This window comes from Neophocaena asiaeorientalis, unplaced genomic scaffold (genome assembly GCF_003031525.2).
Source record: "Neophocaena asiaeorientalis asiaeorientalis breed wild unplaced genomic scaffold, Neophocaena_asiaeorientalis_V1.1 scaffold318, whole genome shotgun sequence".
Classification (NCBI taxonomy): Eukaryota; Metazoa; Chordata; class Mammalia; order Artiodactyla; family Phocoenidae; genus Neophocaena; species Neophocaena asiaeorientalis.
This window is the reverse complement of record NW_020173761.1, coordinates 312,031-327,293: the sequence shown is the minus strand read 5'-3', so window position 1 is coordinate 327,293 and position 15,263 is coordinate 312,031. Positions and strand designations below refer to the sequence as shown.

The 15,263-nt window shown below is 36.2% G+C and overlaps 1 protein-coding gene across 9 annotated transcripts in view; it reads left to right on the top strand.

The window, feature by feature from the left end:
- Positions 1-15,263, top strand: part of NR1H4 (nuclear receptor subfamily 1 group H member 4) — a 47,809-nt gene that overhangs the window by 30,092 nt on the left and 2,454 nt on the right. For 5 of the 9 annotated variants that reach the window (XM_024751324.1, XM_024751323.1, XM_024751331.1 and 2 more), the window contains 4 exons: positions 1,252-1,350; positions 1,676-1,775; positions 6,786-6,932; positions 14,325-14,438. In XM_024751324.1, the coding sequence (XP_024607092.1) occupies positions 1,252-1,350; positions 1,676-1,775; positions 6,786-6,932; positions 14,325-14,438 (460 nt within the window). Of the gene's footprint in view, positions 1-1,246; positions 1,351-1,675; positions 1,776-6,785; positions 6,933-14,324; positions 14,439-15,263 lie in introns of all 9 variants that reach the window. The other 4 variants (XM_024751326.1, XM_024751325.1, XM_024751330.1 and 1 more) reach the window with 2 other exon arrangements.

Genomic DNA, 15,263 nt, shown 5'->3' with positions numbered 1-15,263 from the left:
CTCCTGCTTCCCAGAGGTAACCGGTGGGAATGGTTTGGGCTTTAAAACGAGTGTCGATGACATTTCTTTCCCTGTCAGTGAGAAGGGAGGCTGAGACTGGAAAGGATGTGGACTCAACAGGGGTCTGTGGATTAGTCCTTATCGAGGGGTAAAACAGGGTGAATACACATCTGTGGGTCAATAGAGAAAGGCCCTTCTCCCTGAGGTCACAAATTACTCAAGAAATCCTTTGGGTGACTCAGGACAAAATAGAGGAACAGCATCTTGGATGCTTAGCCAAACATGTTGTGATAATTCACAGAACATATGGAAGAATTTTAATTTGCCACTAGTTGAAAAACCTATAATCCATGATTGATTAAGTCACACCCTTCTCAATATTTATTATACTACTGACAAAGAAAATTTCATCCATGTTTAGTTTTGCAAATATGTTATTGTGTTCATTTCATAAAAAATAATTTTATGTAAAAAGTACAGTTGACCTTTGAACAACTTGGGGGGCGTAGTTAGGGATGTCCACCCTCGGGCAGTCGAAAATCCACATACAATTTCACAGTCTGGCCCTCCCGTAACCTCAGTTCTGCCCCTGTGAATTCAACCAACCACAGATTCTGTAGTGCAGTAGAACATGTTTAGTAAAAGAAATCTGTGTATAAGTGGACCCATGCAGTTCAAACCTTGTGTTGTTCAAGGGTCAGCTGTATTACTTTGTCATAGTGCTTCACCAATAACACTTTGGTAAAGGAAGCAACAAGTCGACACTATTATTCACACTCATCAAAAGATGCTAATCAGGGGGAAAGAGGTGTTTGTGGTCTGAATTGTCCAGATTGATGACTCACTACTTTGGGGGTTGGCAACAGTTCTGTAAAGGGCCAGATATTTTAGGCCTTGGCCACATGGTCTCTGTGAGAACTACTCAACTCTGCTATGGTAGTAGGCCTGATAGGCTTCATATCCTGATTATTATTTATTCACAAGAAATACATGAAAGGAATATTTTGTTATCCCTGTTTTATAGATAGGAAAATTACCCACTTGGGACAAATTTAGTCAAATGTGATGTGGCTTGCCCAAGGAACTAGAGAAAGCAATTACACCTTATAACAGAGTGCATGCACAGTTTCTGCCATATATAGGGCTTTTTTCAACAATTTCTGCTAGTGGTTTACTCCAGATGAGGGTACACATGGGAAACATGCCTTATAACCAGCTTCCCTGACACCTTTCATTTTTTTGCCAGTGTAGGAGAAAACTGAACTCACCCCAGATCAACAGAATCTTCTTCATTATATTATGGATTCATACAGCAAGCAGAGGATGCCTCAGGAAATAACAAATAAAATTGTATGTACAGTATCTGAAGATACATGGGTTTAAAGTTAATATTTTCTGGAGCTTTTACTACCTTGGGGGTCAAATTCATATATGAATATGTTATTTAAAATGATGAGGGCTTAGAATTTAAGTTGTACATTTAAACTTTTTGCAGCATTAAACAAAGAGTAAGAAGTCTCATACCTAGCTTGATAATAGTAATTGTTCTCCAAGGATCTGAAAAATTTGAGCTGGGTCTTAAAATTTATTATCTAAATATGGTTCTATAGTGTAACAATATTATATTGATTTCTCCTTCTATCTACTTATTGTTTGCTTTTTTCTTAAAATTTAGTTAAAAGAAGAATTCAGTGCAGAAGAAAATTTTCTCATTTTAACTGAAATGGCTACCAGTCATGTACAGATTCTCGTAGAATTCACAAAAAAACTTCCAGGTATTTTTACATGTAGTTACTTTTCTACTACACTGTACAATATTCTTGTGACATTGAGAGGCAGGTCAGTTCATTGTAAAAAGGGAATAATGCCACATCTGCTTTATAGCTTTTTACTTATTTACTTATTTTTAAATTTTTATTTATTTATTTATTTTATTTTTGGCTGCATTGGGTCTTTGTTACCGTGCGCGGGCTTTATCTAGCTGTGGTGGTCCCGGGCTACTCTTCCGTGCGGTGCACGGGCTTCTCATTGCCATGGCTTCTCTTGTTGCGGAGCATGGGCTCTAGGAGCGTGGGCTTCAGTAGTTGTGGTACGTGGGCTCAGTAGTTGTGGCGCACAGATTTAGTTGTTCCACGGCATGTGGGATCTTCCCGGACCAGGGCTTGAACCCGTGTCCTTTGCATTGGCAGGTGGATTCTTAACCACTGCGCCACCAGGGAAGTCCCCCACATCTGCTTTAAATTAATGTGTCTAATTACTATAGACACAAAATATTAGAGCCAGATAGGATATTTTAAATTATAATAATTCTCCAAATTGATAGATTAAAAAATTGAGACTTTCCAAAGTTGTCATTCATCCATTTATTCATTTAATAAGCATTTTTTTGAAATGTACTCTATGCTAAGTACCAAGCAATTACCATCAAGGAGAGTGATTAAAGGCTAAAATTTTAAAAAACCCAAAAAACATGTATACAAAGTGCTGTTGAACAGAGAGAAAATGATTCCTAATTGTATCTGAGAAAGACAGGGAGACTTCAGAAAGAATCATATTTGAGTGTAAAAGAAAAAATGGTTTTTCCCGGTGGTATGAAAGAGAAGGGGCATTCCAAGTCGAGAGATCTGCTTGTGAAAAGGTAATGAGGCATGAACAAGAATAGGATTATTAGAAATAGAATAGAAGATTCAGCGTAGCTATAGAATAATGTCTGTGGTGGGCTCCTTGGCTAGACATAAGGCAAGTTGGTACCAGACTGATAAGGATGCCCTGGATGGTAAGAAGTTTTTGGTGGCTTTTTTTTTTTTTCTTTTTGAGAGGAACATAATGAGATTTATGTTATAGATATATGGCTTTATTGGGTTTGTGTAAGATGGATTTGAATGACGAGGGACTGCAGGCAGGGAGGATCAGTTAGTATGCTACTGCACCAGTCCAGGTAGAGGGCTTGAAATACAGCAATAGCAGTGGGAGAGAGAAGAGGAAACAAAATGAAGAGAGACTCAAAGACTGGTAGGGCTTGATGAACAAGTGTATGAATGGGATGAGGGAGAGGGACTTATCCACAGTCATTTAGATGGTGCCAGTACAGAAAGTGGAATTCAAGGTTCTTGTCTCCCAGTGCCACTCCTCCCCCATTCTTTCAGCCACATTATCAATGCTCTATAAGCCAATAGGTTTAAGTTGTTTCAGTGTTTTTAAAATATTTTAGTACATTAGAATCCATGGTCTAGTAGAGTATAATAAATATCTTGCATAGCAACATAACACTGTAATATTAAATTACAGAAGGAGACTTCTGATGTAGGATTTTAATTAGACAGTTTAATTTGCTTTCTTTTGTCAGCATTATGCTATTATTTTATTAAATGTGTCATGGATAGACATAAGCTTATATAAAAGTCATAAGATGTGGGGAGAAAGTTCTTGTTATCATTGAAACATTAATATTCTCTCATTTATTAACAATGAAAGAGAAACTTAATTGTTATATGCCAATTTGGCTGAAAGCAATCATGATTAAAAAAAGATTACACGAGAGTGATAACTGTGAGGGGAGAACTGGGAAAGGGAGAATGTGATGTTCTTTGTTGTTTATGGGAAAAGGTTTTTCAGTTCAAATGGTCAGTTGGTATTGAATCAGGAAATAATTGAAGGCGAAAAAGTATCTTATTCATAAGAAGGTAACTTATCTGAAAGCAATGGCAATATCTTACACACTTCTTCATTTCCAGTGCCTAACCTATTTCCTGAGGGAGAGAAAGAGTACAATTAATGCATGTTTAACGAGTAAAGTAGAAGGAAAAAAATTTTAATGCAGCAGGAAATAAAAGGCAAGAAAACCTTGAGAAAGAAAAAAATGTCTTTTAACAATAATTATAGAAATGACAACATTATTATATATAGTAATAATAGTGATATATAATACCAATAGGAAAGTGTGTTTTGTGAAAGACCCAGCTGAGTCACTCCTTTCAGCACTTCATTGAGCATAACCTGTGCCAGGCACTGTCCAGGGTGCTGGAGACTCAGCATGGCTCCTGCCCTCAAAGGAGCTCTTAGGTTCTCTAAGGTAGTGACTTTTTGAAGAGTCCTAAAAAAAGACTCAAGTTCTCAGAACAGGGGAAGGTTATTCATTATCAACAGGAAAAGAGATGGTCAATGCAGAGCTGCTACTTAGAGAAGAGGTTCTGCTGCTCTCATTGATCAGGCATTTGTGACACTGAGGTGAAAATGAGACTTAGGACTGATTTAAGTTTCTAGGTTATATTTTAGGAAGAGAAACAAAGGGGCATACCTTCTAAGAGAGTGATTCAGAATCTTGGGTAGAGGGAGACAGGGAGTATAGATTGAAAAAGCCTGTTCTTTACTCTCACGACCTGATTTTACACTTGGGGAAAAATGCAAATTATAGAAAGGGACTTAAATATTTGCTTATCAACATAGGGGTTGAATTTAGAAGATCAATGGACTTTGATAAAAAGTCCTACCAGATACTGCTGAACTGAATGAATAAGCATTTTCAGAACTCTAATGGAAAACTGATGAATTCATAGAAGTGCTAACAAAAGATCAAGATAAAAAATTAATTACATGGGACTGAGTGAACTGATGAGGATGATTATAATTTTTGTGACTTTCTGTTTGAATTAAAAAAAAAAAAAATCCTACCGGAGACCTTTCCAAACATCCTTAAAATCATGCCTCAGAGAGCTGGACCATCTCGGAAGGCAGGCTCAGCAGGCAGGAAAAGAAGGACATTTCCACCCCATTTTTAAAGTTTTGTATACAAAAACTCCAAATAGATTGGTACCCATTGTAAGTAATTCAAGCATGCAATTCAAACAATGCAGAAATTTATGGACCAGAAAGTTAAAGTCCCCTTCACAGCCATCCGTATCATCTTTATTATAGGCAACTATTGACAGAAGTCTGGTTTGATTTCTTTCATATATTTTAATCTATACACACATACACATACATAGGTTTTTGTTTTTAAACATGTAAGTGAGATTATATAGTACATATTTGTTTTGGGGTATCGTTTTTTCTTTAACATCTTCCCATATATGTATACCAGCCTCATGCTTTTAACAGTTGCATAGTATTCCATTGTAATAATAATAGTTAACATTATTTAAGTATTTGCTGTATGGCAAGAGCTGTACTAAGCATTTAATATGATTGCCTCATTAATACTTCTGCCAATCCTAAGGGGTGGGTGCTTTTATAATCCCTATTTTGGAGATGAGGAAACTGAGACACTAAGAGATTGAGTACATTTCCCACGACCACAAAGATAGTAAGTGTCAGAGACAGAATTTTATTCTAGGCAATCTGATTTTAGAGACCTTACTTTATACTGCCCTCCTATGGCTCTACCGTAATTTATTTAAGTAATCACCATTAATGGACTCCTGCTATGTTTTCAGTTCTTCAATTCATTCATTTATTCATTGAGCAAGTATTTTTGAATGCCTACCATCAAGGTAGTGACTTTTAATCCTTAGCATTACTCTCTTCTCTGAACTCCTTTGTTATTTAATGTTTTTCTAGGGCATTTAGACCCTGATGGCATTAGTTTATCTCTGTTTGTGTTTTGTGTGTCTATGTGTCTGTGTGTACATATATGCATGTAAATTTGTGTTTGTTTCCATTTCATTCGTTTAGTCATTATTAACTTGCTGAATAGTCACTACTCAACAAATAATTCTTGGATACCTATTATACGCCAGGCACTTGGGATACAACAGTGAATAAAACAGGCAAAGTCTCTGTCCCCAAGAAGTTTATACTCCAGGAGAGGTGGCAGATAATTAACAAATAAGCAAATAAACTTATAATATCATGTCAGGCAGTAGTAAGTTTTATGAATGAAAATAAAGCAGGTAGGGACTAGTGAGTGCTGGGGAGTACTATTTTAGGTAGGGTCACCTTGAAGCAGAGGCCTGCATACACTGAGGGAGTGGGGCATGGGGATAGCTGGGGAAGAGCATACACCCTGAGGCAAAATCAGACTTGTGCATTCACCACAGAGCCAGAGGTCTGTGTGGCTGGAGCACAACAACTGAGGAGGAGGTGATAAAGGAGAAAGTGAGGTCAGAGAGGCCACTGGGCACTATGGCATATAAGCCTGCATAAGGACTTTGGATTTTCTGGGCAGTGTTATATTTCTTCAGGTCATCAGTTTTTTCCCATATGTCTCTGATTTTCCCGACCCCACATGTGCAGTGCTGAGCTCGGAGCAGATACCTCAGCATGGCCCTGATTGGTTTTTTGGCGGGCGGGGTGGAATGCTACCCATTCTTCACATTGATTAAAGACTCAACGAGTTGGCCAAATATTCATTTAAACCTCTGAATACATGTAAAATGTTTTCTGGCTTGTGGATGCTTCCATTCTGCAGAGTTGACCCTCTCTGACCCTCTCTGATGTGACAAGATATGACTAAAATAATGGCTCGAAGAGAATCTACTTTATCTCCAATATTTCATCTGAATCAGCCTGTCTCTTCCATAGTATATAAGTATACATATTTGGTATGGACTTGATATCCTCTTTAGTCTGGACTTGTTAAATAAATCCTGCTCAATGAAGATAAAAGTCAGCTTCTATTTGGGGGAGTACAAGAGATACTTATTGACTCAGTTTAGCTGCTCAATCTTAAAACAATTACAAAATCACTTTATGGAAAGGTTTTATCAATGGGGATGGTGGTGATGATGAAATATTGTTATACAACATTCACAATTTTTGATACTGATTTGATTATCATCTTCACTCAGGGTTTCAGACATTGGACCATGAAGATCAGATTGCTTTGCTGAAAGGGTCTGCAGTTGAAGCTATGTTTCTCCGTTCAGCTGAGATTTTCAGTAAGAAACTTCCAGCTGGACATGCTGACCTATTGGAAGAGAGAATTCGAAAGAGCGGTAAGTAATTTGGCTAATGGTAAAAAATTTGTTCCTGCAAGTAAGAATTTGTACACCCCATGAAGGCAGGCCTCTTGCCTATCTTATGCAGTTATATGCCCACTGTGACTAGCATAGAGAACGATACTAAAAGGAATAGATGAGAATTTAGTGACTTGGTTCAAAAATTCTTGTTGTAATAGCAAAATACCAAAACTACTCTTTTCACCTCATTAAGATGAAGGACCAAAGGAGAAATTTTTTAAAGATTGGAATATTAGTCTGATTTTTAAAATAGCCTAAAGGAGCTGGGATTATTCAGTCTAGAAAAAGGTTCATTTATTCAAAATCTTCAGGTATGAGTGACTATGTATCAAACTGTTATCCATCTCGATGCAAAGCAAAATAAGAAATAATACTAATAGCAACACTTATACATAATTTATTAGGTTTCAGACACTGTTCTGAATACTTTATATGTATTGGTTCATCAAATCCTCATAAAAATCCTATAAGTTCTGGTATTATTCCCATTTTATAGATGAGAAAACTGAGACAGAGAGTGGTTAAATAACTTTTCCAGAGACAGACATGAAGCCTGACTTCAGAAGCCATATATATTAACCACTATACTCTACTGCCTCTCAAGAGATAAAAATGAAATAATAATGAATAACACAATTTAACTTACTATGGAGGAATACTGTGACAGAGAGGGTATGGAGATGACAATGTATGGTCTTTGTCCTCCAGGAACTCACAGACTAGTGGGGAAGGTGTACAAGCAAGTGGTCCTAAATCAATGTGCGGTGTAATAGGGACTATAAGGAATGTGTATATAAAATGAAATTGAAGCATAAAGACGTGCCTGCCTTCCTGTGAATCTACTTGGTGAGTCACAAAAGGCATACAAAGTTAACAATTGAAACATGGAACTTGTCAAGAACAAGTTAAGAACTTGTCAAGCCACAAAAGTCTGAGAGAGGCATTCCAAGAGATATAGCCATTATAACATAATAATATAGAAATTGCAGGTACAAAGATGTGGAGAAATGAGAGAGCATCTGTGTATAGGACTCACAAATACCTTGATATTGCTGGAAAATAATATTTGTGGAGCTGAAAATGTAGTGAGTACTAGATTATTAAAGATGGCAAATACCACAAAAGGAGCTTTAGTTCTTATATAATGGGGATTCTTGGTAATATTCTGAGCAACTATGATACGACCATAGCAGTACTGTGGAAGATCTTTCTAGCAGTAATTTGAAGGAAGGTTTGGAGGAATTGAGACAAGAGGCACGTCTCTATAAAGAGACCAATGCAATAACTAGGTGAGAAAGCATGAGGGTCTTGCAGGTTAAAAATACGTAGTGATCAAAAAGAAAAAACCCTGCTTGAGAACATAAGTTTCAGAACTTGTGATACTGCAAGTTTCAGAAGAGTTCAAGAATGAAGTTTTCCAGAACACAATCTGTATGAATAAAATGCATGCCTCCAGCTCATAATAAGATAATTTACCCAAACCTCAACCACATATTGTGACAATAAAAACCATCCAAACTCACATGCTGCTTCGTATTTTATTATCTATAATGATGCTTCCATTTATTAATATTTATGAATTTGCTTCTCCCAGTGGATTTTCAGAACATTGCCTCTTCCCCACACCACAGAAAAACCTGATCTTGCAAGATGACCTTTCAGAATAACTCTTTATTTTTATATAACACATTCTTATTTCTACTGTACATTTAATTCCAGAATAACATAACATTTCAAAGTTACCCTGTTTAAGCCTATAGAACTCTTTAAAGAACATCATGTGAAATTTCTTTTCTTGTTCTTCAAATTCACACTCTTTTGTTTGCTTTTATCAAATCCCATCATATATACAAAGATACTGTCTCCTGAGACACATTTGCTTAGTGAGGGTTACAGGGTTTATTTATATTAATTGAGGCTTCAGAACACATATCTGATACAACCTGTGGCCGAGTTGTCTCTACATAATTCTAGTGCATCAATTTCTTTATTCCTAATGTGGTATTATGCAAAATTCATTTATAAGCTGGAAGTTTTAATAAATATAGGAATAATCATATGATACCATAAAATATGATAGAACTGAAAAGGGCTTTCTAACACTGAATGAGTTTACATTTTAGCATTAAGGAAATTAGCAATAACTTCTCACAGACTTAACAGAACAACTTGTGCTATGTTCACTTCAAATACAAATAAGCTCTGAAATTTATAGTATTTTTCGGCCTTTTTTGATTCCCCGCAACAGACATGAGTGAAATATTCAATTCAGTAAGTGTTTATCAGGATGAAAGTATACCTTGTGATTTTACAATGGTTTGCTTTTACATGCATCCTCTCCTTAGTACTTCCAATGGCCCCTAAATGTGAGTGCTGTGTTCCTATTTTATAGATGGGGAAACAGGCTTAGATAGGCTAGGTGACCTGCCCAAGGTCATACAGCTAGTCAGTAGACTGCCAGGAGGTGAACACAGGTGTTCTACTCAAAGCCCAGTGCCATTTCTACACATTGCACCTGTCACTCGCTAAGATATAATATTTGCCCAACTGTCAGCTGGTAGGGAATATTAAGACCCAGTAAGACATGGTTCCTGCCTTTTGGTTGAGTGAGAAAGCATAAGCAGCAGCTAGCAATTTGAAATTGCTTTTAAGCAAATGATAAAACGAATAAAGACAATGAGGTCAGAGGAAGGAGAGATGCTTATTAGAGTAATGAAGTTGTAGTAGATAGTAAAATATACTGTACATAGTATATTGTGCTTATATTTTCTGCTCTTTAAATATATATGATTTTGCTGCTTTAACCTTGGCAACTTGTGCAAAATGAAAACAATAAGAACTAAATTCTCTGATGAAGCCCATATAAGCTGATTATCAGTTCATAGACAGTCTTGGAAAGAAAGGTTGGAAATGTACAGAAACAAAATTTATGAGAAAGTTTAATTTAAGAGTTAGAATTCTTACCAACTCTCATGTTGCTTTTTAAAGTTGTCACACAGTAATTTTGGCATGGACAAATTTGGGAGTCAAATTATAGGAAGAAACCTCTTCAAAGTAAAAGAGATTATTAAAGCAATAAAAGCGTCAGTATTTCCATTGCCCCTCAGCAGTATTCACCAAGCCTTCTGTACTTGCCCAGTTTAGGACATTATGTATTTACTTATGTATCTGCCTCCTCCATTAATCTGTAAACTGAGGACTATTTCCAGCACCATGACAGTGCCTGACACAGATGAGGCACACAAAAATTGGTGAATTTGGTTGAGATGAACCTGAAACTTGACAGTCCAAATCCTGGCAACTCTTAAGCATCGTTATCCTAAGATAAATTTTAGCCAGTAGGACTACTGGAAAGTATGTTATTTATTAAATATCTCAAATATTTTACATTGAAACAATTATTTTCTGAATTGCTAATGTGACGGCAGCCTTTTACTCAAGGCCAACAGTATGGTACAAGTGACTCACTGAGTGGAGGTTAGCAATTGAAACAGAGGCCAAGGTCCAATCTCTTAGCACCAAGAGAATGTTTCCATTGTCTGAGTGGCATCCTTTCCCCTAGCACATCTCACAGCTACGTAACCTTCATTGCTAGGCACAAACAAAACATAATATTGCCTAATTTAACAAGCATTTATTACTCTCCTACTCTGTCTCCAGCAGGACCCTAGTTACTAAGGATACAGAGAGGAATAAGAAACATCTTTATTCGTTAGGCAGTCTGCCAGGCATTGGGACTACCGCAGTTGACTCCTGCTCTCATAAACTGTATATGGTATTTCACACTCTAATGGGAGGGAGAGATATGAATTGTGAGAGGTGCAATGGAATTGAACATAGAGAAGGGAGCAACTAATGATAGCAAAATTTGAACTTGGCCCTGAAACATGGGTAGGGTGTCCTAGCCGAACAAGGATGCCTTGTATATGTGCACTTGTGTATAATACACACACATACACACCTTGGCTTTATTTTTGTCCCCAGTGAAAATAACTTAAAAGAGCATAGTGTTAATTCTAATAATCACATGGTTATTCTCTCAGAGAATATTTCTTATCACTGGACAATTAATTTATCAATCACAGACCTCTTTTTTTTTTTAAGGCAAACAAGAAACAGAGGAGCAGAAACAATGGTTTTTTACAACTGAACATTTCCATGGTAGTCTTTGTGATTAAGTTAGAAAATAGCCCCCTCTTGTGACCAAAAATCAACTAATTGGACTTGAGGAAGTTTCAGAAAGGAGGAGTCAACACGAAAACAGGAAAAGACTGCCCCTTCAGGACGATGCTATTGCTACATTTCTTATGTTAGAAATTGCTGGCTCATAAACACTTAAAACACCCTTCGTTTATGTTGGTGTGATTAATTCTGATTATTGACTCTAATTCCAAAAGCAGGTTTATATTTTATCTATCCTGTAGGAAAAATGTTATTAACTCTTCTATTATTTATTTTCTACATTTTCTCTATATTCACTGTTGTTCTTTACAAGATAAACAGTTGTAATAAACATTTTAACCTGTTTTTTTTTTTTTCCAAAAATTATCAATTGCAATTAGATAGCTAATGGAGGTATCATCTTTGGAGGGTGAGAGAGGATTTAGAAAAACAAATAAAATAGAAAATTAGGTAGTCAAAGATGATTTCATAAATATTTTCAAATCTGTTGCCTTTAATCTTATCTCCAAACCCTTATATACTATTTAAAATAATGACACAGTCGTGAATTATTATTTTAGGTAACCACAATTAACGGGTGTAATACCCAACTATTGAAGACTGCCATCTTTTGAAGATGAAAAAGAACAGCTTTATTAACAAATACAGATCTTAGCTTAGCTTTAATACTTAGAAAAATACTAGGGCAAATCACTGATCAGCCAAATTGTATTCATCCCTAGCAAACTGCAGAATGCAAAAACAAAACAAAAACAAAAATGTAGCTTTGTAAACACAAAAGTACATGAGCTTAATCGAAGGTTAAGATGGAACTAATGTGTTGACCCAATTCTCCTGAATAACAACATTAATAGTTCTTTTTATGATTATTTGCTCTAACATTTATTGAGGGTTTACTATGAGCCAGGCTTGGTGCTAAGAACTCTACATATATTATCTCATATAATACTATTGATATAACTCACATTTCACAGATGAGGAAACTGAGGCTTAAAGAGTTTAAGTAATGTGCCCGAGATCAAGTCATAGGTCAGCTTTTAAACTCAGGCTTACTGCCTCTTAACCACTATGTTTGTTGGAAACCGGGACTAGTAGTCCCAGCCTCACATACTCCAACCCTCTGCATTTTAAGTTGTATCTAGTTTGCTCATGGGTATTCAGTTCAGTCTGTAACAGCTGGATAGAGGGCAGTCTTCCACATGGTGTCATCCCCAAGTTGCTCAACAAAGACACTGTCGTTAAGAGAGCCAACTGGTGTTGATTAAACGTCAAAGGAGAAGAAAGTGTGCTACTTTGACTAAAGACAGAAAGGCCAAGGATTCTGTTTGAGAAGATTCTTTAGATTCATCTAAAGGTGAGGATTCAGGCTTTCTGATCCTGTGAAGTATATTAGATGATAATTATACTCTTTAGCATCTGGAATCCAACTTTATTCTGGTGTGTTTCAACTGAAGCTCTAAGGCTTTTAGGTCAGGTTTGGGATGGAATAGAGTAGTCTATTCTAGTGTGGACCAATTCTGGGAAACTCATCTTAATTCATCCATAAGTCACAACACACCTTTTTTTTTTTTTTTTTTTTTTTTTTTTTTGAAACATTTTTTTTTTTTTTTTTTTTTTTTTTTTTTCTGTCTGCACAATTCCCCAGTCAAAGCTTTTCTGGAGTGGAGCCATGCACAGAACAGGCACCAAACTAATAGCTGTTGAATGATTGGAGGAAGTGGCACAAAGGAATCTTAAATTATGAAGAGGAGTAAGTTATAAAGGAGAAGGAAGATATTCCAAGTAGAGAGAACATGTACAAAACTGGGCAATAAGAATTGTTTAGGGAACTCCGAGTGCCTGAACATGGCTGGAGTATAGGCTGTGTGATAGAAAGATAGTACCCCTTAGTCACAACTAAGAGCCAGCACTCTGAAGCCTACTAGCTTTGGTTTGAATCCTGGTTCCACTTCTCACCAGCTGTGTGTCTTTGGTCAAGTTACATAACCTCTCTGTACCTATCTCATGGGGTGTTAGAAAGATTAAATGAGTTCTAGCATAAGAAGTGCTTAGAACAGTGCCTAGTACATAATGAGTACTCAGTAAATGTGAACTCCTATTGCTATCATGTGGGTGAGTATTGGGTGGTGGGAGAGGCAGGGGACGGGTCCAGGAGTTTCCTATGTAAAAAGGAAGAACATTTATGCCAAAAGCCATGGAGAGTTTTTGAAGGTTTGTAAGAATTGGGGAGACAGGGTGTGGTTTGAATTTTAGAAAGGTGATTCTAGAATGGTTTAAAGAAGACCACAATGAAGACAGGAAGACCAGTAAGGAGGCAATTGGAGTGATCCAGATGAAAAGAAAGGAAGACTTAAACTAGGTCAACCAGATGCAGTGAAGAGGGGAGAGAGCACCAAGTGAGAGTTAGCTGGTCAAATACGCAGGACTTGACTCAATCCAGGCACTGGACTGAGTTAGAGGAAGGCTGGATCTTGGTTGTCAGGTGGCAACAATTGGATGGGTGAGGATACCAATCACTGAAAATGGGAACATTAGGAAAGGAGCGGATTTGGAGGAAGATGGGGAATTTAGTTCTATACATGGTGTCTTTGATTTTGGACACACTGAGTTTGAAGAGAAGGGCCAAGTACCATTGCCTACTAGGCAATGGATAAACAGCTTTGGTACTTCAGAGAGAGATCAGAACTCTGATAAGAATTCTAGCCAATGTATTAAGTAGAATTTATATTTCTGGACTGAAGAACAATAATTTTTTGTTGGTTAAGATGCTGTCTATGTCTTGATTATAGATAGTAATGTTAAAAAGATTAACTAAAGCCCATCGAGAGCATGGTGAAGTTCAGAGATTCTTTTGGCAATTCGAGAACATTATCATTTATTGTTACACAGTAGTGACTAAAACAAAGGCATTGCCAAAATCAAAGACATACAAATCACTGATTAGGTTATATTTTCAGGATTTTAACTGATCTTCTTTGCAATGCCTCACCTTTGGCTGGGACATTTAATATATAGTCATTATTTAAATGTGGCTGGGACGTTTATAAATTTTTGAATGACTGAAAACTGTAAAATTACAAACATTATATATATATATATATATATATATAATGTTTGTAATTTTACAGTTTTCAGTCATTCAAAAATTTTACTATGCCTCTGCAATTTTTCACCTTTCCCCCATAGGTATCTCTGATGAATATATAACACCTATGTTTAGCTTTTATAAAAGTGTTGCAGAATTGAAAATGACTCAAGAAGAGTATGCTCTGCTTACAGCAATTGTTATTCTCTCTCCAGGTAATTTCAGTGTTACATTTTTATTTTTATGCCGTTTGTTGGTTTTCCCCTCAAGTATAGTAGTAATATTAAAGAAAATCTTGGATAAAAAACATAAAGAGAAAGTAAAATGGCATATAATTCCACCAGTCAAATGGAACCATTGTTAACATTTCAGTGTAGTTGTTCTCAGCCTTTTTCTAAACATCATACTCATTCAGTAATTTCATTCTGAACACCTTATATGCACTAAACATGTTTCTAGACATTGTGGGATATAGCAGCAAAGAAACAGGCAGGATACAGCTACATGGAGCTTACATTCTAGTAGGGTGAGAAAGACAGTAAATAAAGAAATGAATACAAATAATTTTCAGGAGGTGGTAATACTACAAAAAATATAAAGATGTGGGTATAAGGAAAGAAAGCAGCAGCAAAATGCTGTTTTAATCAGTGGTCAGGGAAGGCTTTCTTAAGGGGTTGAAGATTGAGCAAGGACATAAATTATATACTTTTAACATAATAAAGAACATACTGTCTTTAAGTGTACTTTTCCCATGTCATTAAATAATTATATTGGTAAAAGTTTGTTGTAATACATACATCATATTCTATTGTATGATGTACAGTCATTTACTCAGTTTTACCATGTTTTGATATTCAGGATGTTTCCAGATTTGTTGTTGCTGTTGTTTTAAACAACGTTGAAATGAACACCTTTGTACATAAAATTTGTCTATATTTTTGATTAATTATTTGGGAGTAAGTGATGCCATGTTCATGATTTGTAAAGCTTAATTACAATGATAGCTTTAAACCACTTTTTTTTTTTTTTTTTTTTTTTTT